The sequence below is a fragment of the Silene latifolia genome, chromosome 10 (assembly GCF_048544455.1).
Source record: "Silene latifolia isolate original U9 population chromosome 10, ASM4854445v1, whole genome shotgun sequence".
Taxonomy (NCBI): domain Eukaryota; kingdom Viridiplantae; phylum Streptophyta; class Magnoliopsida; order Caryophyllales; family Caryophyllaceae; genus Silene; species Silene latifolia.
This window is the reverse complement of record NC_133535.1, coordinates 131630672-131654677: the sequence shown is the minus strand read 5'-3', so window position 1 is coordinate 131654677 and position 24006 is coordinate 131630672. Positions and strand designations below refer to the sequence as shown.

General features: G+C 38.4%; 1 protein-coding gene and 1 long non-coding RNA gene across 2 annotated transcripts; both read right to left on the bottom strand.

Moving 5' to 3' along the window:
- Nucleotides 1–6468: 6468 nt before the first annotated feature.
- Nucleotides 6469–7238, bottom strand: LOC141609191 (uncharacterized). Its single transcript, XR_012527278.1, has 2 exons — nucleotides 7199–7238; nucleotides 6469–6654 (listed from the first exon to the last, which is right to left on the bottom strand). It is a non-coding gene; the product is annotated as an uncharacterized LOC141609191 (long non-coding RNA).
- A 13957-nt stretch (nucleotides 7239–21195) lies between these two features.
- On the bottom strand, nucleotides 21196–22496 carry LOC141608240 (uncharacterized). Its single transcript, XM_074427602.1, has 3 exons — nucleotides 22248–22496; nucleotides 21860–22085; nucleotides 21196–21821 (listed from the first exon to the last, which is right to left on the bottom strand). Exons 1-3 carry the CDS (start codon nucleotides 22494–22496, stop codon nucleotides 21196–21198), a joined length of 1101 nt encoding a protein of 366 aa, XP_074283703.1.
- Nucleotides 22497–24006: the final 1510 nt, after the last annotated feature.

The following is a 24006-nucleotide window of genomic DNA, read 5'->3' as shown; positions in this document are numbered from 1 at the left end:
CTTATTCAATGTTTGTTAATTACTCTTTTACCCGCAAATGCAATGTAGGCATTGGGTTCGGCAATAATGATATCCTCCAACATCCCAAAACTGGCTGTTACCCCACCTATCGTAGGAGATGTAAGAATTGATACATAGAATAACCTTTTATTTGATTGATAATCATATAAAACAGATGCTATTTTAGCCATTTGCATTAAGCTCAAGCTTCCTTGTTGCATGTGTGCTCCTCCAGACGCACATACTATAATAAGGGGTAGTAATTTATTACTAGCATATTCAATCAACCGGGTTATTTTTCCCCGACTACCGATCCCATACTACCTCCCATAGACTCAAAATCCATAACCCCAATTGCTACAGGAATACCGTATAGTTGACCTATACCTGTTTGAACAGCTTCAATTAACCTTGTCTGTCTTTGATAAGAATTAATACGATCCTTATAGGGTTCCTCCTCTGAATGAAATTCGAGGGGATCCACAGAAACCATATCTTCATCCATAGGATTCCAAGTCCCCGGATCAATCAGAAGTTCAATTCTATCTGAACTACTCATTTTCAAATGATATCCACATTGTTCACAAATATTAAGGTGGATTTTTGTGAATTTTCTTTTAAAATTTAAGAAATAACAATTGTCGCATTGAACCCACAAATCCCTCATTTTTTGAGTTACATCAAGATTTTCTCTTTTAGTTAAATTCCTATCATTTGTGATAGTTCTTAGGTTTCTACTTCACTTAAAATGTAACTCAAAATGGAATTATCAATGTAATTATCACTACCGCTTAGAATGGAACTCCCAACACGGATTTGAGAATAAAGATAATTGTCAATGGAATTATTAATGTGATTATTCCAATTATATTTAGTGTAACACCCCGGTTTATAAAAGAAGTCCTCGTCAAGACATTCCCTCATAAAACGGACTGTTACCATCTCGGTTTCCCGAGGTAGTGAATAACAAATTAAACTCCAAGGCAATTTATGTAAAATTTTAACTTAATTATTACAATTACTCTTTTCAACTCAAATTACAAGAACTGACATAATTAAAAGTGAAAGTCTTCTAGATGATGATCTAGCTACTAAGTCGTCTGATCCAGTGTCTCACGACCTCCAAGCTCCCGTCCTATCTCTTAAACCTGTCAAGTCTGCTCGCCAATATTTGGGTCGTCACAGGTGTTCACGAATACACAGGGTCAACCGCGAGGTTGAGTAGGGAAAACAATAAACAATAAATATGATATGCATGATACTCCGCCACCTCCACCGCCATCACAACTCAATCACACACAAACCCGGAACGCCCAGCCATACCGATCCCCGGCAGACTATCAATCGACCGTCGTCGATATACCAGCTCAACAGCTGAGGTTATCCAGGGCAGGTCCTGCAGAACCCGCCTGGGCCTTATCACAACATCACATCGTATCACGATCTCATCACCACCACACCATCCTCCAACTCCAATGCATATGAAATGCTCAACAGTAATTAGTGCAATGCAATATGTATATAAATCATCGAATCGATAAATCATAAAGTCATGCCGATTTACGATGTTGTGATATTATACTCAATACGATCAAATCAATCAATCACCTTCCGAATATAAATGATAACGTAATTCAACCACAATGAAACAAGTCAACACAATTCGATCAATAACGATAATAGGACAAGTGTATTTCCCTACCTCATAGTGCCAACCAAATCCAATTAAGCGAGTTAAGAAGTCCGAACTAAAGCAACGAATCTGATTATCGATCCTTCACGAATCCGTCACCTAAAACAATTATAATATTTATAATTACTAACTACTAAATATAGCAATCTCCCAAAGTGGAAACTTTCCTAATATAGTAACTTTTCTCTTTTAGCAAACCCGACTCAAGATAATCAATTATGATTAATTATTATTTTATTTTAAGCAACTCGGAATTAAAAACCCAAAATGGTAATTCAAGGATTAACGAATTATACTTTTAAGAAAAACCCGCATTAACATTTGAACCACTCAACAACCGACTTGAATTATTAAGTGTCTCGGGAATAATTTATTTAAATGACTCGGGATTTAATTTAAATAACTAATGTGATAAATAAAGATTAAACGAGTTATACGATTTATAAATACCCGAATCAGTCCTTAAACAGCTCGAACAATCCCGACTCAAACCCGTCTTTAATCATTTACTTAACTCGGTAATTGAATTAAATAATTATTTAAGTGACTCGAGAATTGAATTAAGTAATTATTTTAAGTGACTCAGAAATTGAATTAAATAACTACTATGTTAATTAAAAGATTTAAATGAATTAAACGATTAAGAAACCCGAATCGAACTTAAACAACTCAAACACCCGTCTCCAATTATTTAATAACTCGGAAGTTAAATTGATTAATTAATTAATACGATATATCAACGGATTCTAATTATTAACTCGGAAGTTAAATCGATTAATTAATTAATACGATATATCAACGGATTCTAATTATTAAACTCGGAAGTTAAATTGATTAAATTATTTAAATGTTACGGAAACTACATTAATTAATTAAGACGCGACCAACTAAAGAATTGTACGATTAAACTATGCAACCCGCTTCGAAACAATTCTAATACCCGCATTAGACTAACACACGCCCTTTACACTCACTCACCCTCACCGTACGCCACTCACACCACCACGACTACCACCAACCATGTCCCCCACTTCCACACGGCCACCCACAACCACCACCGGCTGGTCGATCGCCCGGCGAGTCGAACCAGGGTTGGCAACCGACGTGGTTCACCGAGCATCACCACCAACACCCTCTGTTCTCCCTTCACCACCACCGCAGCCAACAACTATTCCCTTGCCAACCACCACAGACTTGGTCGCCACCAGCCCACGAACCCCGACAACATGGAGCCACCATTTCGACCTCCCCCGAGTCCACGGTGGCTCCACCCCGTAACTAAACACCTAAACCCGTTCTAAAAACGCAGCTAACCCGTTCCTACCCCTGTGTCGACGCCGCCTTGCACAGCCACAACCACCACCTATAACCGCCCTAACCACCACCCCTACACTCTACCCTGACCACCCATTTCCCTTACCCCGACAACCACCACCATAAACCCTTATAACGAGACACGCAAAACACCCGCAATAAAACCCGACCGCAAGAAAAAAACAGAGGAAGGTTGAACGCTTACCCAAACCGCCACGAAAACCACCACCAGGGCCGCCTTACCACGCTGACAACCACCCTACTTTATTCCTTGCTTTGCACTTTGTCAAGGCCCACGCTCACTTTCTCTCTCCTCGAAATGCGTGAAAGGTGAGATTGGATCTTGAAGAAAAGTGAAAGGCTGTTTGTGTGTGTGTTTATTATTACGGTAGTGATGGGGTATTTGTAGGCTAGGTGATTATTATTTTAAGTAAAGTTAGCTACTATTTTTTTAATTAAGGTAGGGTATTATATTTAATTAATGTCAATTTGGGGTGTGTGTTCATGATGACGGGTAGTGATAGTATATGTAGGCTAGGATGTTTATTATTTTAATTAAAGTTAAGGTACTTTTATTAATTAATGTTAGGGTACCATTATTAGTTATGGTACTATTATTAATTAATTTGGGCTGGACATTTTGGAACAGTTGAAATGGGTCGATGCTAACAATTCCGTATAAACTCGTCTCAAATAACTTGGATCGATACGACGCGAGTTAAATAAAATAAAATAACCTAACATAATTATCGACTCAACAATTTACCCAACTTAAATAGTAATATAAAATGTATAATAATTAATATATAATAATATCCGTTTAATAATGTCCGTTTAATTCAATAATATCCGTTTAATTAATTATATAAAAATACGGGGTATTACAGTCTTCCCCCCTTAAAATGAACTTCGTCCCGAAGTTCGCTCCCATACTCAACAACAGAAAGGTATTGTATATTGTACTTATGGACGTCACGAAATTCTAACATGGTTAACACACGCTTTTGACACTTTAATTAAACATAACAAATACGGAATGTTACATTCTGCCCTCCTAAAAATAAAATTCGTCCCGAAGTTTAACTCGTCTTTTTCTTAATCCAATTAACGACAACTAATAACTACATGCGAACACAAATGTATAATACTATATAATCATCTGAGAACACCATCATCTTTCCATCTCAATTCCTATCTCAAACTCAAGTAACTCAATAACCATGGTCTCACTGGACCGCAACGTATCTCCCGTAACCATAACTCAGCTCATAGGCTAACTCATAATACATTACCAGTAGTTTAACTACACTCTCCTTTTTCACATCAACCAACTAACAGAAGTAAGAACAAAACATATAGGACTTATTTGCATAGGTAACCTCACAACGAAACATCAACCTGGTCAAAACTACAATCTACAAACGAGTGCAAATTAAGCGTTAAGATTTTACAATCCTCCCCAACTAAAAACATGGTTACGTCCTCGTAACCTTCATTATTATAACTGAAGTTCTCCAACTACTGCTAACAACTGAAAGAGGCTACCGTTACCAGTAAAAATCATTAGTAATTGTTCATGAATGACAAATGCACATCGATTGACAAATTTTACAACTTTTTGGTCGAGTCAAACAAGCGAGTAAACAGCGATATTTGGAAAGTTAACATACGAGACTATCATACCTAAAATTCCGTTCTTTGTATTAAATATATTTAAACTGCACCCAACACCATGATATAAAGATTAAATGTATTTAACTACATAAATTTTACCATCCATGTGTAAACTTTTAAACCTAACTATTATAATATTCATGCGAGTATATTAGGACAATCAAATTACTTTTAATACCATCAATTTTACCAAGTTATGACAATATAGTTTTATATTTATATATATCCGACACTATGCAATTGTTATGGACACACCAGAGATATTACAACATGCCAAATGTATTTAACGTATGCAAACAACTGGACTCGTATAAACATTTCACTCTTGATTAAAATCAATTAAAGCTATTAAATTTTTACTCATACTATCATGCCGACAATGTTATCAGCTAAGTTTTAATTTTATCACTTGTTAAAATACATAACTACTGAACATGCGTGCTACTGTCGTCATATAAAACATCATAAATTCACATTACTAAGGCTCATGAATTACTCAAACAACTGTATGAAAATTTTAACATAGAACGCACATTTTAAAGGTTTTGATTTACGTTGTACCTTCCAAAAGTCACGAATAAATAACTGTTTGATTAAAACTTGATTCATATTACTTTTATAAAACATGGTGGGTTCAAAACACAGGGAAAAAGAATTAGGTCTAAAGCACAAGAATTCCATTTTTAAAGAATTTTACAACTTAGTTGGTCCAAACAAACATGTGACAGCTATTGGTTCAAAACTTGGGTCAGTTTGCAAAATTTATTATTTAATATTGAGACATCAAGATTTTTTTGTGGCTTATCAATTTGAACACATATGTGAATCTTCCGATCGATGGAGTTGGGATTATGCGAAAATTATTAATATAATTTAAATGAGGATTTTTACAAAATCGTTGGTCAAACATCACCCTTTAAAACTTCCTAACCACAGCTTACTAAAATATTTATTATTCAGAATTCGTATGTCCTATAAGCATGAAACCAACGCCAAAAGAACACTAACTGACGAGGCTACCTCTCATAAAATTTTTTTATCCCTAGGCAATGAACAGAAAGAAAATGGCCGTAACGTCAGTTAAAGAGTAACATCAACTAAAACGAGTTTTATCACTAAGTCGTTCATTTTCTATGTCCCAATTCTTACAACTACACTATTGATACTAATCCATCCTAACCTAAATTTCACACTGTACTTACGTAATCATCTATCCCGTAGAATCCCTTCGCATCTCGATCTACTCATTACGTTTACATCACGATTGTGATGACTAAAGATATGAAATTCTATCGTGTTTCTTATTACTATCACAATATTATACTAGCATGGCTTTGGGATCACATAACCGCATATTACTTGATATAGTAGTACTACCAACACATCATTCATACAAAATACTTACTGTAGCGTTGTCCCGCAATAACCAATGTATCAATCAATTAACACTTAGGCAATGACAGATGAATTCCATGTTCAACCTCAAGCACTATTCTACCCTTTCCCTCGTATACACTCATGGTTTCGGTTCAACCGAGAGGACTTTGGTTCGGTGTGAGGGGCCCCTAACTCAAACCTTACCGTAGTGTGCTCCTAACAGTTCTATCCCGGGGTTCATTTTATTTAGACTCTTCCTATGTTCATTGGGCTCATTGGTTTAGGCCTGAGGATCGTTCGCTCTGATACCACTTTGTAACACCCCGGTTTATAAAAGAAGTCCTCGTCAAGACATTCCCTCATAAAACGGACTGTTACCATCTCGGTTTCCCGAGGTAGTGAATAACAAATTAAACTCCAAGGCAATTTATGTAAAATTTTAACTTAATTATTACAATTACTCTTTTCAACTCAAATTACAAGAACTGACATAATTAAAAGTGAAAGTCTTCTAGATGATGATCTAGCTACTAAGTCGTCTGATCCAGTGTCTCACGACCTCCAAGCTCCCGTCCTATCTCTTAAACCTGTCAAGTCTGCTCGCCAATATTTGGGTCGTGACAGGTGTTCACGAATACGGGTGGTCAACCGCGAGGTTGAGTAGGGAAAACAATAAACAATAAATATGATATGCATGATACTCCGCCACCTCCACCGCCATCACAACTCAATCACACACAAACCCGGAACGCCCAGCCATACCGATCCCCGGCAGACTATCAATCGACCGTCGTCGATATACCACTCAACAAGGTGAGGTTATCCGGGCGGGTCCGCAGAACCCGCCTGGGCCTTATCACAACATCACATCGTATCACGATCTCATCACCACCACACCATCCTCCAACTCCAATGCATATGAAATGCTCAACAGTAATTAGTGCAATGCAATATGTATATAAATCACTGAACTGATAAATCATAAAGTCATGCCAGTTACCTGATGTTGTGATATTATACTCAATACGATCAAATCAATCAATCACCTTCCGAATATAAATGATAACGTAATTCAACCACAATGAAACAAGTCAACACAATTCGATCAATAACGATAATAGGACAAGTGTATTTCCCTACCTCATAGTGCCAGCAAATCCAATTAAGCAGTTAAGAAGTCGAACTAAAGCAACGAATCGATTATCGATCCTTCACGAATCCGTCACCTAAAACAATTATAATATTTATAATTACTAACTACTAAATATAGCAATCTCCCAAAGTGGAAACTTTCCTAATATAGTAACTTTTCTCTTTTAGCAAACCCGACTCAAGATAATCAATTATGATTAATTATTATTTTATTTTAAGCAACTCGGAATTAAAAACCCAAAATGGTAATTCAAGGATTAACGAATTATACTTTTAAGAAAAACCCGCATTAACATTTGAACCACTCAACAACCGACTTGAATTATTAAGTGTCTCGGGAATAATTTATTTAAATGACTCGGGATTTAATTTAAATAACTAATGTGATAAATAAAGATTAAACGAGTTATACGATTTATAAATACCCGAATCCGTCCTTAAACAGCTCGAACAATCCCGACTCAAACCCGTCTTTAATCATTTACTTAACTCGGTAATTGAATTAAATAATTATTTAAGTGACTCGAGAATTGAATTAAGTAATTATTTTAAGTGACTCAGAAATTGAATTAAATAACTACTATGTTAATTAAAAGATTTAAATGAATTAAACGATTAAGAAACCCGAATCGAACTTAAACAACTCAAACACCCGTCTCCAATTATTTAATAACTCGGAAGTTAAATTGATTAATTAATTAATACGATATATCAACGGATTCTAATTATTAAACTCGGAAGTTAAATCGATTAATTAATTAATACGATATATCAACGGATTCTAATTATTAAACTCGGAAGTTAAATTGATTAAATTATTTAAATGTTACGGAAACTACATTAATTAATTAAGACGCGACCAACTAAAGAATTGTACGATTAAACTATGCAACCCGCTTCGAAACAATTCTAATACCCGCATTAGACTAACACACGCCCTTTACACTCACTCACCCTCACCGTACGCCACTCACACCACCACGACTACCACCAACCATGTCCCCCACTTCCACACGGCCACCCACAACCACCACCACTGGTCGATCATTGCCGCCGGCGAGTCGAACCAGGGTGGCAACCGACGTGGTTCACCGAGCATCACCACCAACACCCTCTGTTCTCCCTTCACCACCACCGCATGACCAACAACTATTCCCTTGCCAACCACCACAGACTTGGTCGCCACCAGCCCACGAACCCCGACAACATGGAGCCACCATTTCGACCTCCCCCGAGTCCACGGTGGCTCCACCCCGTAACTAAACACCTAAACCCGTTCTAAAAACGCAGACTAACCCGTTCCTACCCCCGTGTCGACGCCGCCTTGCACAGCCACAACCACCACCTATAACCGCCCTAACCACCACCCCTACACTCTACCCTGACCACCCATTTCCCTTACCCCGACAACCACCACCATAAACCCTTATAACAGACACGCAAACACCCGCAATAAAACCCGACCGCAAGAAGAAAAACAGAGGAAGGTTGAACGCTTACCCAAACCGCCACGAAAACCACCACCAGGGCCGCCTTACCACGCTGACAACCACCCTACTTTATTCCTTGCTTTTGCACTTTGTCAAGGCCCACGCTCACTTTCTCTCCCTCGAAATGCGTGAAAGGTGAGATTGGATCTTGAAGAAAAGTGAAAGGCTGTTTGTGTGTGTGTTTATTATTACGGTAGTGATGGGGTATTTGTAGGCTAGGTGATTATTATTTTAAGTAAAGTTAGCTACTATTTTTTTTAATTAAGGTAGGGTATTATATTTAATTAATGTCAATTTGGGGTGTGTGTTCATGATGACGGGTAGTGATAGTATATGTAGGCTAGGATGTTTATTATTTTAATTAAAGTTAAGGTACTTTTATTAATTAATGTTAGGGTACCATTATTAGTTATGGTACTATTATTAATTAATTTGGGCTGGACATTTTGGAACAGTTGAAATGGGTCGATGCTAACAATTCCGTATAAACTCGTCTCAAATAACTTGGATCGATACGACGCGAGTTAAATAAAATAAAATAACCTAACATAATTATCGACTCAACAATTTACCCAACTTAAATAGTAATATAAAATGTATAATAATTAATATATAATAATATCCGTTTAATAATGTCCGTTTAATTCAATAATATCCGTTTAATTAATTATATAAAAATACGGGGTATTACATTTAGTATCATACGTATAATGATTATTATAGGTATCGTCACTCTTAGATCTTGAGTTTAGAAAATCTGAATCCCAAAAAGTATAAAAAGCATCGTCATTGTCAATCTCAAAAATGTTATTTTCAATATCAAAATATATGGAATAACTGTCCCCCTTACTATCTATAACTAAAAAAGTATCATCAGAGTTCAAATTTCGAATGTCTGTGACCCGAAATAATTGATCAACATTACTGTAACTAAACGGGTAACTATTTCTCCAACTCTGATTCTTTTTCTCTCTATCATTTACACTCGAATCTTCTCTTTTCCTGGTATTTTCACTAGGATTCAGACTGTCTGTTGATTTACTTAATCCACACCCGTGTTTTAACTCTTTTTTAGACAACATCGAATTGAACCGCCATTTTTTCATAGAGCTTTCTTGCCCCCTATATCGCATGAAACTAAAATAGATGAATAGTCATTTGATGAAAATAAATTTCATTTCTATCAGAATCATAATTCATAATAAAGGATATAAATTAAATCATTCGGATTATTAACTAAATAATGGGTGAGTATTATATTGTTTTCCATTTTGTAAAAATTCATGGTCTTAGTCCATTCATTGAATATGATAGACCTTTATAAAAGGTCAGCGTTTCCCGCGTGTCAAATTTACATCAAAAGAAAAAAATAAGGAACTATAAATAGAGTATAACGTCTCCAGGACAATATACAAGTTGGCGCCAGACAGCTCAGCAGTGAATGGGGGTATCTCTGTATTTATAAATATACTTCTTGTACACTGTTTTGTCGATATGGGACTAAAGTTCATTTGTTTTCAATCATTTTGCTTAGTTTGATTTTAAGACCATCTCCAACCATGAGTTTTTCTTCTCCTCGTCTCACTCTCTCTTATCACTTCTTACTCATCCACCTCACTATTCCTCAACTTTTCAATTTTACTCCCCCAACCATAATTTACCCTTATTCATCATCTCAATCTATTTTATTATTTATCTCTCTTACTTTAACCTACCTACCAATTAAAATATTGCTAAAATACTCACTTTTTGATACGTGTCATATGTTCAATTAAATGCAAGTTGTAAAAGTATGGTGTGAAATGCAATTTGATGCAAGTGGGCCTTCTACGCGCAGCGTTTTGTTCCTCTACAAACAGCGGAGCGCTTTCTTCCTCGTTAATATGAGGCCACTTTTTGATACATCCTCATGGTTGGAAGCCCCACTTTTCACATCCTCAATTTTTCGCTGCATTTCATCCGCATCGTTGGAGATGCTCTAAGAGGAACGGAAACATTATTGGACCAATGTGGTGGGATTTCTTGCTGCTCTATTATCAACCCATCTTTCACCACTGGCCTTGTCGATCGGAAAATTATACCACAAAGGTACCCACAATCTCAAATTATGTTTATGCTTTTTTACCACATAACTAGGAACTATACTTGAAATGGTTAATCGGGCAAATTTATTTATATTATTGCATTTTACCGTTTGGTCTAAATTCACTAAATTATCAGGCTCGCTTGAGTTTCAAGCTAGCGTTACATAGCTCGACTATCACCATGAATTTTACAGTATATGTATACTCTAAAAATAAAAACAAAAATTTACACATACAGTGAATGTAAAATTCGTATTTCGTATTAAATACTACGAAATATGTTTATGAACACGAAGCTGGCCGATTATTTTAAGAGTAAATTATCATGGGTGGTGCTCATTCATGGACGGTTTTACACTTTCATGGACGGAAATGACTATTATACCCCTTTATTTTAATGACTTCATTTTCTCGTTATTCCCAATTCAATTACGAAGTATTTGTTTAAATTTTCTCACTCTAACTACCAAACTCGTCAGTCACCATCCACCACCATCACTGCCGCCTCCCCTATGCCACCAGCAGGTCTTGACGACCTCCTCATACCGGCCATCACACGAAGTCACAGATTCGCCTCCATTGATGAAGATGCTTATCAAAAGGGTGAAACGACAACAATTTAATTGAAAAGAATGGAAATGTTCAATACACACATTGATGAAGAAGCTTGATTATGAGATGGATTCCATTGCTGTGCCAAAGTGAACAATGTTCATGCCTTAATTATCCAACTGTAGAAACTAATGGCAGAAACCAACAAATTCTATGGCCTTGGGAAACAAAGTATGTTCTTTCCCTTACTAAGGCACGTATTAATGGAATCCATATTCCAATTCAAGATGGGTTTCCTACTACAGTATTTTTCAATGGTGAAAAATGTTCTTATTGCAGTTTTGGTACTCATCTTTAAGGTGCAGTGATCGAAATTTGAATTAGGACTTCCACCTTACGCCCGCGACGCACATTGTGGCTGACCCCAAAGCCGACGACGCACGCGGTGCCTCACCCGAACGGCGACGACGCACGCCGGATTCCCCTTGTCCATCCCAACACCACCATACACCTTAAATCAAACCCTAATTATATTATTAGTATAAATTAATTCCCTAATTTGACATAACATAATAATTAAACTTAATAACTTAGATTATTACTTGACCTATATAAAAATTAGCATCAATTATTGAGTAATTTGCTTTTTTTAATTAATTATGTGAGGAAGACAATTAGAGAGAAAGGGTGGAGAGAGTTTTTTTCTCTCTCTAGACAAAAGGCACACAATGGAAAAATAATGAAAATTAGTCTATGAAAGAATAAAACCCGTCCATGAAAGATCAATTATAATTATCAATTACACCCACGCTTAATCCACTTTTTTACATTTTCTCCCACATCAATTTTTTTTTTTAAATTACACCCAAATTAACAGCTTAGGTTATATTTTGCACCCAATGGCATTTTCAGGTTAATTTTTTTATGAAATGACGAATTTGCCCCCGCGATTATAAGTCTTCATTTGGCTTTTGATTCTTCATGTACTTCCCCTCTTTTCACTTGTTTAACCTACTTTATCCCAAAAATTCTCCCTTAAAAATTCTCACAAATTTTCGTCGTAATATCTTAATCATTGAGAGATTGTTGATCCATCACCACTATCACTTTTGTAATTATGTAAGTTGTCCTATTTCTTCTTTCTAATTTGTTTGTAGTTTATTGTTTGATTTCTGCTACTTATTTTCTATGTTTTTTATGAAATTTATGGGTTTTGTATTTGAAATTTATGGGTTTTGCATATTTGTGCCTTAAATTAGGTTTTCTCATCTTTGAATTTCTCCCTTATTGTGGATATATTGTAGGAAATAACTTTAAAAACGATGAGGATACACTTACCTTGAGGATGAGTTCTTCAAATAAATTTGGGGAAAATGAGATAAGAGGGAATGAATGAATGAATGAATGAATGAATGAATGAGAAGAAAGAAGGGCAAATAACTATGCTTAATAATAGAAGAGAGGAGGGTAAAATAGTCATGAAATTAATGTTTTGCCGAAAAAAATTGAAAATTGACAGAAATATGGCCTGAATCCGATATTGGGTGCAAAATGTAAACTGAACAATTATTTTGGGTGTAAAATATTAAAAAAAAGTTGACGTGGGAGTAAATGTAAAAAAGTAGATTAAGCGTATGTGTAATTGACAATTTACTCTTATTTTAAAACATTTAAGTCTACTACGGAGTACTATATTGTATACGAAGTACTTGTTAGTTAGATGACAACTACTACTACACAGGAAAACTATTGTTGAATTTGGCACTATAAAAAGAGTACAGGACTAAAAAAACCACGACTACGATGAAGTTTGGGTGAAATTAAGTGGACCCCCCTCCCCTTGGGAGCAAGGGGCCCTTCTAGCCCCAAACAACCGATTTTTTTTTTTCTATTGATTCTTTTCTGGTTGAGATGTTGTTGTTGTGAATTGTGATGATTATGCGGCAGGGAAATAATCGTGAGTTACGTCACCACAATCATCATTGTCATCGTCACCTTCAAAACCTAGGATTGGAGCATAGTCATGGACAATGAAAGTACCATCAAACCCTGAAACTTGCGCTGGTTTATTTTCCATGGTGGTGTGCACCATGGCCCATGCAAGTTTCTCCGATCGAGTTCCACATCAGACCGATTAACATAGAAATGCTAGACATTTTTGTTCAAGGTTAGAGTCGGTAAGCAAGGTTGTGTTTGGTAGGGCTGAGCAAAAAATCCGATTATTCAAACCGATCCTATATCCGATTCTAATTCGATCCGAATTTTTGGATATCCGATCCAAAAGTTAAGTTTGGTTTGGATATTTGATCCGAAATCTTTTGTTTTGGTTTGGATATGGATATTAAAATTAAAACATTTGGATATGCGATCCGATCCAAAACTATAGTTTTCTAATATAATTTCGAGAAAATAAAATTTGATTTGGTAGAACAACTTAATTAATATTTAAAATATTAGAGAAATATCTAAGTGGTACTTAAATTTTATGTCGAGAACATTGGAGTAAGAATACTAAAGAAAATTATCCTGTAAGACTATGAATATAATTGTGTTTCAAACTTAGTTTTAAAGTAAATACAAAAGTATGGATATATATATATATATATATAATATCCGATGAATATCCGCATCCGATCCAATTATTTTGGATACCCGAACCTTGGATATCCGAAATATTTGGTTTGGATATTGGATATCTAACTTTAGGATTTCGTTCCAATATGGATATCCGATCCGAACTAGCACATTGAATCGGATACCCAATCCGAACTCTGCCCTAGTGTGTGATAGATGGTTCCTAGTTTCCTACTAAGCATGCTCAGGTTATTGTAATATGTTCTCACTTCTCAGCCACACACTCATACGAAAGACACATTGCACTACCTAGTTAGATATATTTTCATTTCTAAGTAATATTCACGTTTGACTTTTTACGGTTTTAAAACCATTTTAAGTGTATTTTTCTCTAATTATGTACTCTGTATTATTTACTTCTGTTCTGGGTGTAATTCCGGAGCAGGATTTGTGACCACGTGAGCTTGTAGAATGACGTCTTTGCTTGTCTCTTCCTTTCGCTCTCTCCTGTAAAGATGAACAAACTGAGGGCTCGGCTTGGTACCGAGCGTACTCACTCCGACGCTCAAGTCAGTAAACTTAAAGAGATAAGTTGTGTGTTAACTTGGCAAAGTATATTGTAGAGAGATAAGAGAGTTTATACCAGATTTTCGGTTAGTTTTTTGGATCCTCTTCTCAATGAGAGAAGTTGAGTATTTATAGACTTTCACCTTTTGTCACGTAGTGGCCAAGTGGCCAAGTGGCTAGCAGGTGAAAAGACTGTTCCACCCTCGGCCGAGGGACCCATGGTAGGCCGGCTGGCCTGGTTGACTCCATGCCGAGGGGACTGGAAGTGAGTACGCGGATATGCCTCTCGGCCGGCTAGTTGCCGAGACCGAGACCCAAGTGACAGGCCGACAGGCTATGTCGGTTAGGCTGTCTAATACGTTGACTTGCTGTCTTCTGGCTTTGACCTTGCTCAATGTGTTGACTCGGTCAGCGGGTGCAGAATATACCCCATCAATTTGCCCCCAGCATAGTCTATGCAGTGGTATGGACCTTCGATGAGTGTTGAGCGTATTCTGCGCATGTTGAACTTCTTCCTCGGCTTCTTCTTCCTCGGCTTGGTTCATTCGGGCCGTACCATATCCCCTCCACATGGTTGTGTAATGGACATCCAATGTGGAAAAAAAAATGGCGCCGGCCGAGAACAAGGTTGAGAGTGCCGTGTGCTTTTGATTGTCCCCGCCGGTCTTTGCCAAGCTTGGTTGATCAGCTGGCCGGTGGCAAGTAGATACCAAGGAGCGTGTCGAAGAAGATTGGTAACTGTATGTCGATTGACATTCCGTGGCTGCATGCCTGACACGTGGCTTGGTGCTGATTGGTGGACGCTTCATAGACTTTGCTCTGATTGGTCCACTGAATGGGCTTTGCTCTATAAATAGAGCAGTTATCCCCTCATTTTGGCCATCAAACTTCATTTTCTCAAAAAATTTCCTCTCTCTTAGCTTTTTCGAAGAAATTTCTCTCTAGTCTTCAAAGCGTTACTCGGCGTAACACTTTCTTCCAAGGTAAACAAACAAATTTTTTCCCAACTTTTTACTTGTTTAAATAATTGTTGTCACCATGTCTTCTGCTGATGCTCAACCCAGTACCTCTGCGCCGGGGGGCGAACCGTCGCGTCCCGATGAACAGAGCCCTTTGGTTGTCACCCCGATAGGGTTTGGGGGTCCCAAGTCGCCTTCTCCTGAAATTGAGGAGAAATTTTTGGAGGGTTTCGATGATGATGATGATGAAGAGACCCAATCCGACTCAGAGAGGCCGCGAGAGAGGCCGCGTTATTCGTGGCACGGCGAAGCCTACTCGATCAATCCTGATCGTGCTTGGACGAACAAGTTCGCTAGTTGTTCCGGGCCTGATCTTTGTGAAGATCATTACCTTCGGCGGGGGGGGGTATAGAATTGTTATCCATGGGGGTGATCAGGTGGTCTGTTGCCCTCCCGAAGGCTGTATCGGCGTGTACATCAGACATCTGGAGTATGGGCTCCGATTTCCTCTTAATGAACATGTCGCCGCCATAATCAAAGCTATGAACGTCGCTGTGGCACAACTGCATCCGTTGGCTATTAGGACTATTATTGGCTTTGAATGGTTATGTCTCTTCAAAGGGGAGGCCCCAACGGTGAACCTCTTCCGCCGGCTCCACCATCTTCGGCAGACTACCCTAGGCGGCTCGGGGTGGTATAGTATACAGACCGAGCCGGGTTTCGTCACCGTTTCCAAGCTGACATCTTGCAAGGACTGGAAGGGGCGGTGGGTATATGTTGAGGTCCGGAGGACTATCCACCGCCCGGTCCTTTCGAGCCGCGTCAACTTGCGGTGTGAGAATCAGGGGGAGCATGATAGATATGTCTCCCGGAATAAGCTTAAGATGGACGCCAAGAAGGTCTATCTTAAGGAGGACGAAGAGCGGGCAATGAGCCTGTTCGAGGCTGAGAAGGATGGCACGCCGAAGGGATGGATGCCCCCGATGCAGATCGTCCTTCAAGACGAGCTGCTTTGCCACGTCGGCCTCATACCGGCCCTCGGCCAGGGTGAGTGGGGTCGGTGTGAGGCCCACTTTTGCTTTTTATGCTTCTGTATTTGCCCCGGTTTACTTCTTTTACTTAACTCTTGCTTTGTTTCTTGCAGATCGATTCGGCCAGGATCTCTCTGCCGATATCCTAAAAAGGTTGGGACTCGACCAGGGCGGGAGAGTTGTTGAGCTGCATCCCCACAGACGGCGCCAATTGTTCCGGGTGTAATTCCGGAGCAGGATTTGTGACCACGTAAGCTTGTAGAATAACGTCTTTGCTTGTCTCTTCCTTTCGCTCTCTCCTGTAAACAAACTGAGGGCTCGGCTTGGTACCGAGCGTACTCACTCCGACGCTCAAGTCAGTAAACTTAAAGAGATAAGTTGTGTGTTAACTTGGCAAAGTATATTGTAGAGAGATAAGGGAGTTTATACCAGATTTTAGGTTAGTTTTTTGGATCCTCTTCTCAATGAGAGAAGTGGAGTATTTATAGACTTTCACCTTTTGTCACGTAGTGGCCAAGTGGCTAGCAGGTGGAAAGACTGTTCTACCCTCGGCCGAGGGACCCATGGTAGGCCGGCTGGCCTAGTTGACTCCATGTCGAGGGGACTGGATGTGAGTACGCGGATATGCCTCTCGGCCGGCTAGTTGCCGAGACCGAGACCCAAGTGACAAGCCGACAGGCTATGTCGGTTAGGCTGTCTAATACGTTGACTTGCTGTCTTTTGGCTTTGACCTTGCTCAATGTGTTGACTCGGTCAGCGGGTGCAGAATATGCCCCATCAACTTCTATTTTCAAAATAATTATAATTGGTCAAGAAAACATATTATAAATGTGAGTATTTTTCCATCATCAAGTTATCATTATAATTGTAAATATTAGGATTTTTCTATTGGATACCCCTAAACTATTGACTTTTCTAAGTTATATTCTCGTATTTTTCAAATTACCAGTTCTACCTTTAAACTCTATTAAATACCCCTAAAGGTGCCCATTAATTTCTAAATCATCATGTTTAGGATTTAAAGTGTATATGTGTTGATGAGTTGGACTACTAATGTTGACCAGGCAATGACTGAGCTATGTATGACTTCCTCTGCCTATACATTGTCAAGTTCCTCGTCATTTTGAATACTCATTTACCAAAGTTTCAATTTAATACCGAAAGCTCAATTTAATTCTCTATTATTACCAACTACTCCATCGACCCAATTCACCTAATTCACCACCAAATTCATCCATCAACACCATTGTACATATATATCATTATCAATCACCATTAAAAATGGGGTGTGTTAAATATTTTCGACACTTTTACTAATTATCGTCGACTATCAACACAACTTTCCAACATTGTCTCCCATTAACTCCCCCCTTATCTCTCTTTCTAAAACAAAAAAAGACGGTTTTTCAGAAAAAAAAAATCATAATTTAATTTACGTTATTTTCGATTAAAACGATTTAATCATATCGACTAATGAGAGTAACAACGATCAAGCTAGTAACGATGTTCAAGAGATATGTTTACATTTTAATTACATTTCAAGTTTATGATTTGACGAACGGATGAGAGTAGAACGGATTAGCAAGTATCGATCCTCACACCCAAAACTAAGCTAAGCCGAAAATTAATAATTTTTTTTTAAAAAAAATGTTGAAAAAGGGCTCGGACGAAGAAATTTTTCCAGACGGAAACAATTTTCGTCCAAACGAAAAGAAATTTCGTCCCGGTAAACAAAAAAATTGCAAAAAAAAAAAATCTGGACGAAAACTTTTTCCGTCTGGACAAAGAGCCTTTTTGTCTAGACCTAGGTTTGGACGAAAAGAATTTTCGTCCGGGAATCTTTCTTTTTTTAAAAAAAAACATGTTCCGAGTTAGATTAGTTTTGGGCGCGGTAAACGGTAATCGCTAATCCGTTCTAACAATAACGATTCTATTCTAAACCACCTAAATTTACTAACTAATTACAAAATTTTAAAATATTAAATTAGTTTAGATTATTTGCGTCGTCGATTCCTTGAATTTGGTGGCGGAATTGAAGCGGTGGTGACGGAAATGTCGTACTTGAAAAAAAAGATGTTAATATATGAGTGAGTTTAGAGTGAGGAGTAGATTAGGAAAGTCATTATAAATTGTCGACAATATTTAATAATTTGTCGATGACGTTTAACATGTTGGTTAAAAATACCACCATGATCCATGGGTCGACCAATGAAGCAAGCCACCATCGAACAATCAATTCGAATTGTCCTGAATCAATTCCGGCACCACTGTAGCCACCCTTGTCTCGTGATCTGCAACACTACAATACCACCATTGCCTCCACCATTCTGATCATGTTTCTTCGCCGAAAACCCGATATCGGAGCTCCTCATTGTCGCAAAACCAGGAGCCACCACCAGAGTAGCACTACCCGGTCGCACCTCTAACCACCACGATGCACCGTAGATTATTCCTTTCTGCAAAAGTCCATATCCGACAACCAACAACCTCCCCTCCACCTTAAAATACCACCAAATCGAAACCGAAACCCAATTGCGAATCACCTATTTGAACCACCGTGAACTAATGACCGTGAATATCCTATTTATATTATAAATGTAACACCCCCATCTACCAAAGTGCTTTTTTGTTTTGGGAAAATGTAAGCATTCTCATTAGAATAGAAAAGTGTCCCAATACAATTACATTACAAGGCATAGTCTAACATAAAACTAGCCTTTACATAATCTAATTTCATCCATCCAACTTAAAACACTAGCATTGTTACACTTAAACTTATACTGCCCAATTCGAACTCCTACCTCCTGTTTAACAGTCTTCACAAGGTACTCAGGTCTACTCAAAACGCCCTCCAATCTGCATTTGTTTCTTATTTGCCAGATATGATACACCAGACAAGAGATAATCAGAGCAATTACCTGCTTCCTTCTAGCAAATCTCTGCCTCCACTTAATCCACCAAGACACCCAGTCAATCTCTGGTATCCTAGTTTTACACCAATCAGAAACTAGGCCCAAACATTTATGACTATAGATGCATTGAAAGAACAAGTGATTATGGTCCTCTTCCATAGCTCTACAGAAATAACACCTGTTTTACTGAATGATATGCATTCTAACTAGACGGTCCTGAGTCAACAGACGATTGTAAGCTACCAACCAAAGACAAAACCCATGCTTAGGAACAATACACCTAGTCAACATCCAAGGATACCAACTGACATGCTCCACATCAGGGACCAGCAGGGAGTAGCCTTTACTGCTAGAATAAGGAATAGTTAAAGGATCCCTCCTACTGTCAAAAATAAGCCCTTTGAGGATGTTCTTAACTTGGAAAATCTTGCGCCATGACCAATTAGAATTGATGATATACAACATGCACCCACCTGACTGATAATATATCAGCTTTACTAACAATACACCATACATATTTCCCCATCAACGCAACATTCCAAGCATACTGCTGCTTCAGACCTAGCCCTCCCTATTTCCTAGGTCTACAAATATCCTGCCAAGAAACAAGAGAAGGACTCTCCTTATTAGCAGAGCCATGCCATAGAAATGTCCGACAGATGGCCTCAATCTTACTAGTAACAGTCTTAGGAATGATAAAAATACGAGACCAGTAGCTGTGTAGACTGCTAAGAACAGATTGTATGAGCACAACCCTACCAACATACGACAGTTTCCTAGCCCCAAGCCCCCTAATCCTGTCCACAATCTTATCCACCAGACAAGTACAGTCCTGCACAGATAGTCTCGTAGGTGAGACATTAACCCCTAGATACTTGAATGGTACAGAACCTCTCTTCATCCCAGTCAACTTCACCACCTCATCAATGAGTTGAGCATCAACCCCATTACAGTAGAAGCTTGATTTCCCTTTTTTCATAGTCAAACCAGAAGCCTGTGAGAAATAGTTGAATGCATTTAACAACATCTCAATAGGACTCCTCTCCCTCTTGCAGAACATCACCAAATCGTCAGCAAAGCATAAATGAGTAAGTTTAATCCTTTGGCATAAAGGATGAAACCTAAACTTCTTGCTTTCTTGGATAACCAGTAATACTCTACTCAAATACTCCAAACAAAGGGTAAATAACAGAGGGGACAAAGGGTCCCCCTGTCTTAGACCTCTTTGCCCCTTAAAGAAGCCAAAGATCTCTCCATTAAGGGAAAGAGAAAAGGAGGGAGTGCTGACACACAACATGATAATCTTGCTAAACTCAGCAGGGAAACCCATAGCAAAGAGCATGTCCTTCACAAAAGACCACTCCACAGAATCATAAGCTTTTTGCAGATCAAGCTTCATCATGATTCTAGGAGAGCAAGACTTCTTATTATATAACTTTATCAAATCCTGACATATAAGAATATTCCCCACAATATCCCTCCCTTTAATAAAAGCACTCTGAGAAGGAGAAATGATATCAGGCAGAATCTTGCTTAATCTATTGCATAAGACTTTAGAGAGGCACTTGTAAATAGTGTTACAACAGGCAATCGGCCTAAATTGTAGCACAGAATCAGGGACCTCCACTTTGGGCACTAGTGTAAGGATAGTGTTGTTACATTTCTTGAGGAGCTTCTCAAACAAGAATACACTCTGAATAGCCCTTACAACATCAGAGCCAACAAGGGACCAAGCATCCTTAAAAAACTTACTAGTATACCCATCCGGGCCAGGGGCTTTATCCCCTTCAATACTGAACATTGCTAGTTTAATCTCCTATGCAGTAACATGAGCATTGAGAGTATTACAGTGACTAGCATCCAAATATCTACCAGCCTGCACCATCTTCACACTAACAGGCCTGACAGGTTTAGAAGTACCCAACAATGACTGATAGAACTGAACAAAAGCCCCTTGAATCTCATCCTCAGTACAGCACAACTTGTTGTTCATATCCTTAACTTGGCAGACCCTATTCCTACTTCTCCTGCTCTTTAGTCTAGCATGGAAGTAACTAGTATTATCATCACCCAATTTTAACCATTCACACTTAGCTTTTTGCCTAAGGAACTGATCCCTAGCCATCCTAAGCTCCTTCAATTCCTTAGCACACTGAAGTTCAGCATCACACAACTCCTTATTTAAAGGGTCCTGAACTAAACTAGTCTGAATCTGGTTCAAAGCAATCCCAGTAATGTGAGTCAGGTTTTCAATATTCCCAAATTGTTCCTTATTTAGTGTTTTCAAATCACCCTTTAACACCTTCAAATTTCTCACCACCTGGAACATAGGAGTGCCCTTAACCTCCTTAGTCCAACTAGTACCAACCACATCCTCAAAATCAGGGGAAAGAGACCACATGTTAAAGTATTTAAAAGAGTGCCCCTCCTTTGCCTGACTTCCTTCAAATGAATCAAACAAGGGCAATGATCATACATACCCTCAGGCAAAAAGTGAGCATAGTTATCAGGGTAATCATCAAGGCCAAACTCATTGCATAAGACTCTATCAATTCTGCTATACACCTTAGACCCATGTTCATGCTTATTAGTCAAGGTATAAAAATCACCACGAGCTTTTAAGTCACTCAAATTGCAATCATAAACCAACCTTCTCAAAGGTTGAATCTTTGCATTAGTGACCATAGCCCCACCAATTCTCTCATCCTAATTCATGATAGCATTAAGATCCCCACAGATAAGCCAAGGCTCATCTATACTACAGTTATACATCCTAATGCTCCTCCACAATTCCTCCCTCTCAGCAAGCTTATTCAGCCCATAAACTACAGTATACCAAAAAGATTTCTTACTACTCTTATCAACTACCTGAGCATGGATACTCTGGATAGTGATATCATGGACACACACCTCATAGGAGTTAGAGTCCCATATGAGCCAAATGCTACCCCCAGAATGAAGACCAGAATTGGTACAAATGGACCAGTTCTCCCAGAGAGCAGCTTCAACATTATTTCTACCACTACTTTTTATTCTAGTTTCAACTAAACCAAATAACCCCACCTTATTGTGGTTTAAAAACCTCTTTATTTCATGTTGTTTAGTAGGATTATTCATACCTCTAACGTTCTAGGCTCCACAGCTACCCATTATCAGAGGTACTACAGCTAACCTCCCCTTTCTCAACAAGCCTATTAGTAACAATCCCCTTTCTAGTCTTTTGCAGAGAATTAGAGAAAACCTCCATAAATGCTATCCCTCTAGTAGCAAAAATTCTCTTCTCCCCACTGTCAGTTCTCATCATCCTAGTGAGGAATCTTCTAGGCAAGGAAGATTCCACCACTGGAACCCTAGGTGTAACCACAGGAGTCACAATTCCCATAGGAACGACAAGAGTGTTCTGCACAGGGACCTTCTTAACTGGTGGCATTTGTGTTTTCTGTTTAGGAGCAACCTGCCTGGGACCATTGTTGACCCGAGGCTTCCACACTTTCTTCACAACAGGCTTAGGATCCCCTTTCCTACATGCCTCTGCTAGATGACCTATTCCATTACAAGCAGTACATGAAATAGGGAGCCAATCATATACTACCTGAATGGATTGTGGGTTCCCATGTTCATCTAGAAAGGCTATTTCAGTAAGGAAACTTTGCCCAACCTCCACTTCAATCAAAATACGAGCAAACCCTAAAAAGTTCTTGTGAGCCGTAGCATCATCACATCTGATAAATTGACCTACCACTCCACTCAATTTTTTTAGGGTCTCCACTCCCCAATATTTCACATCCAAATCAAATAGTTTCATCCAAATAGGAACTCGACTCACATCCTGTTTAGTCAAAGTAATATCCGGCTTCCATTCCCTCACAATAACAGGTTTGTTATCAAATAAAAGGCGACCATTATTTAACACAAACTGCTGTTGTTCCTTGGATTTAAAGCGGACCAGAAAAATTCCATTAGGCATGAAACAAATCTTGTGCACACCCTGAGCTTGCCATACCCGCTTAACAAACTGATCGGTCCGTTTCGTGTTCACAATTAAAGGTGTGGTCGTTGGGTCACGTCCGAATCAAAACACAATTTATAGCTTCACAAACAACTCTACAATTAGTAAAGAGGCAAGTAAAGGTCGGATCCCAAGGGACGGGTATTGAAATGAGATTTCTATTGCAACTAGTGGTGTCTAAGGGGTGTCACAAATTAGGTTGATGTAGAAGGTCACTAAACTAAAATAGCAATGGAAATAAACAAGCAAGATGAATTAAAGGGGTGTAAACAATTGATTAAAAACACTAGGGTGTCAAGGGATCATAGAGGAATCATGAGAATTGATCATACAAACATGTTCTCAAATTATAAGCAAGCAATTATTGTTGTGATGGATTGAGTTGGGTTATATCTTACAATCCTAGGAAAGTTTGGGTCCCGGAGCCGAATCGATTAGATTGTACAACACCTACAAGTCGACTTAATCTTCCCTACTCAACAACATGCATGGTCTAATGAGACTCGAGTTGGTTTATGTCTTACAAGTTTCATTGAAAAGATAGAAGATGATAGTAAATGCAAGGATTCATAGGCTTGGCATTTCATCAAATATAACATGTGCATGAGTTGAGATCAA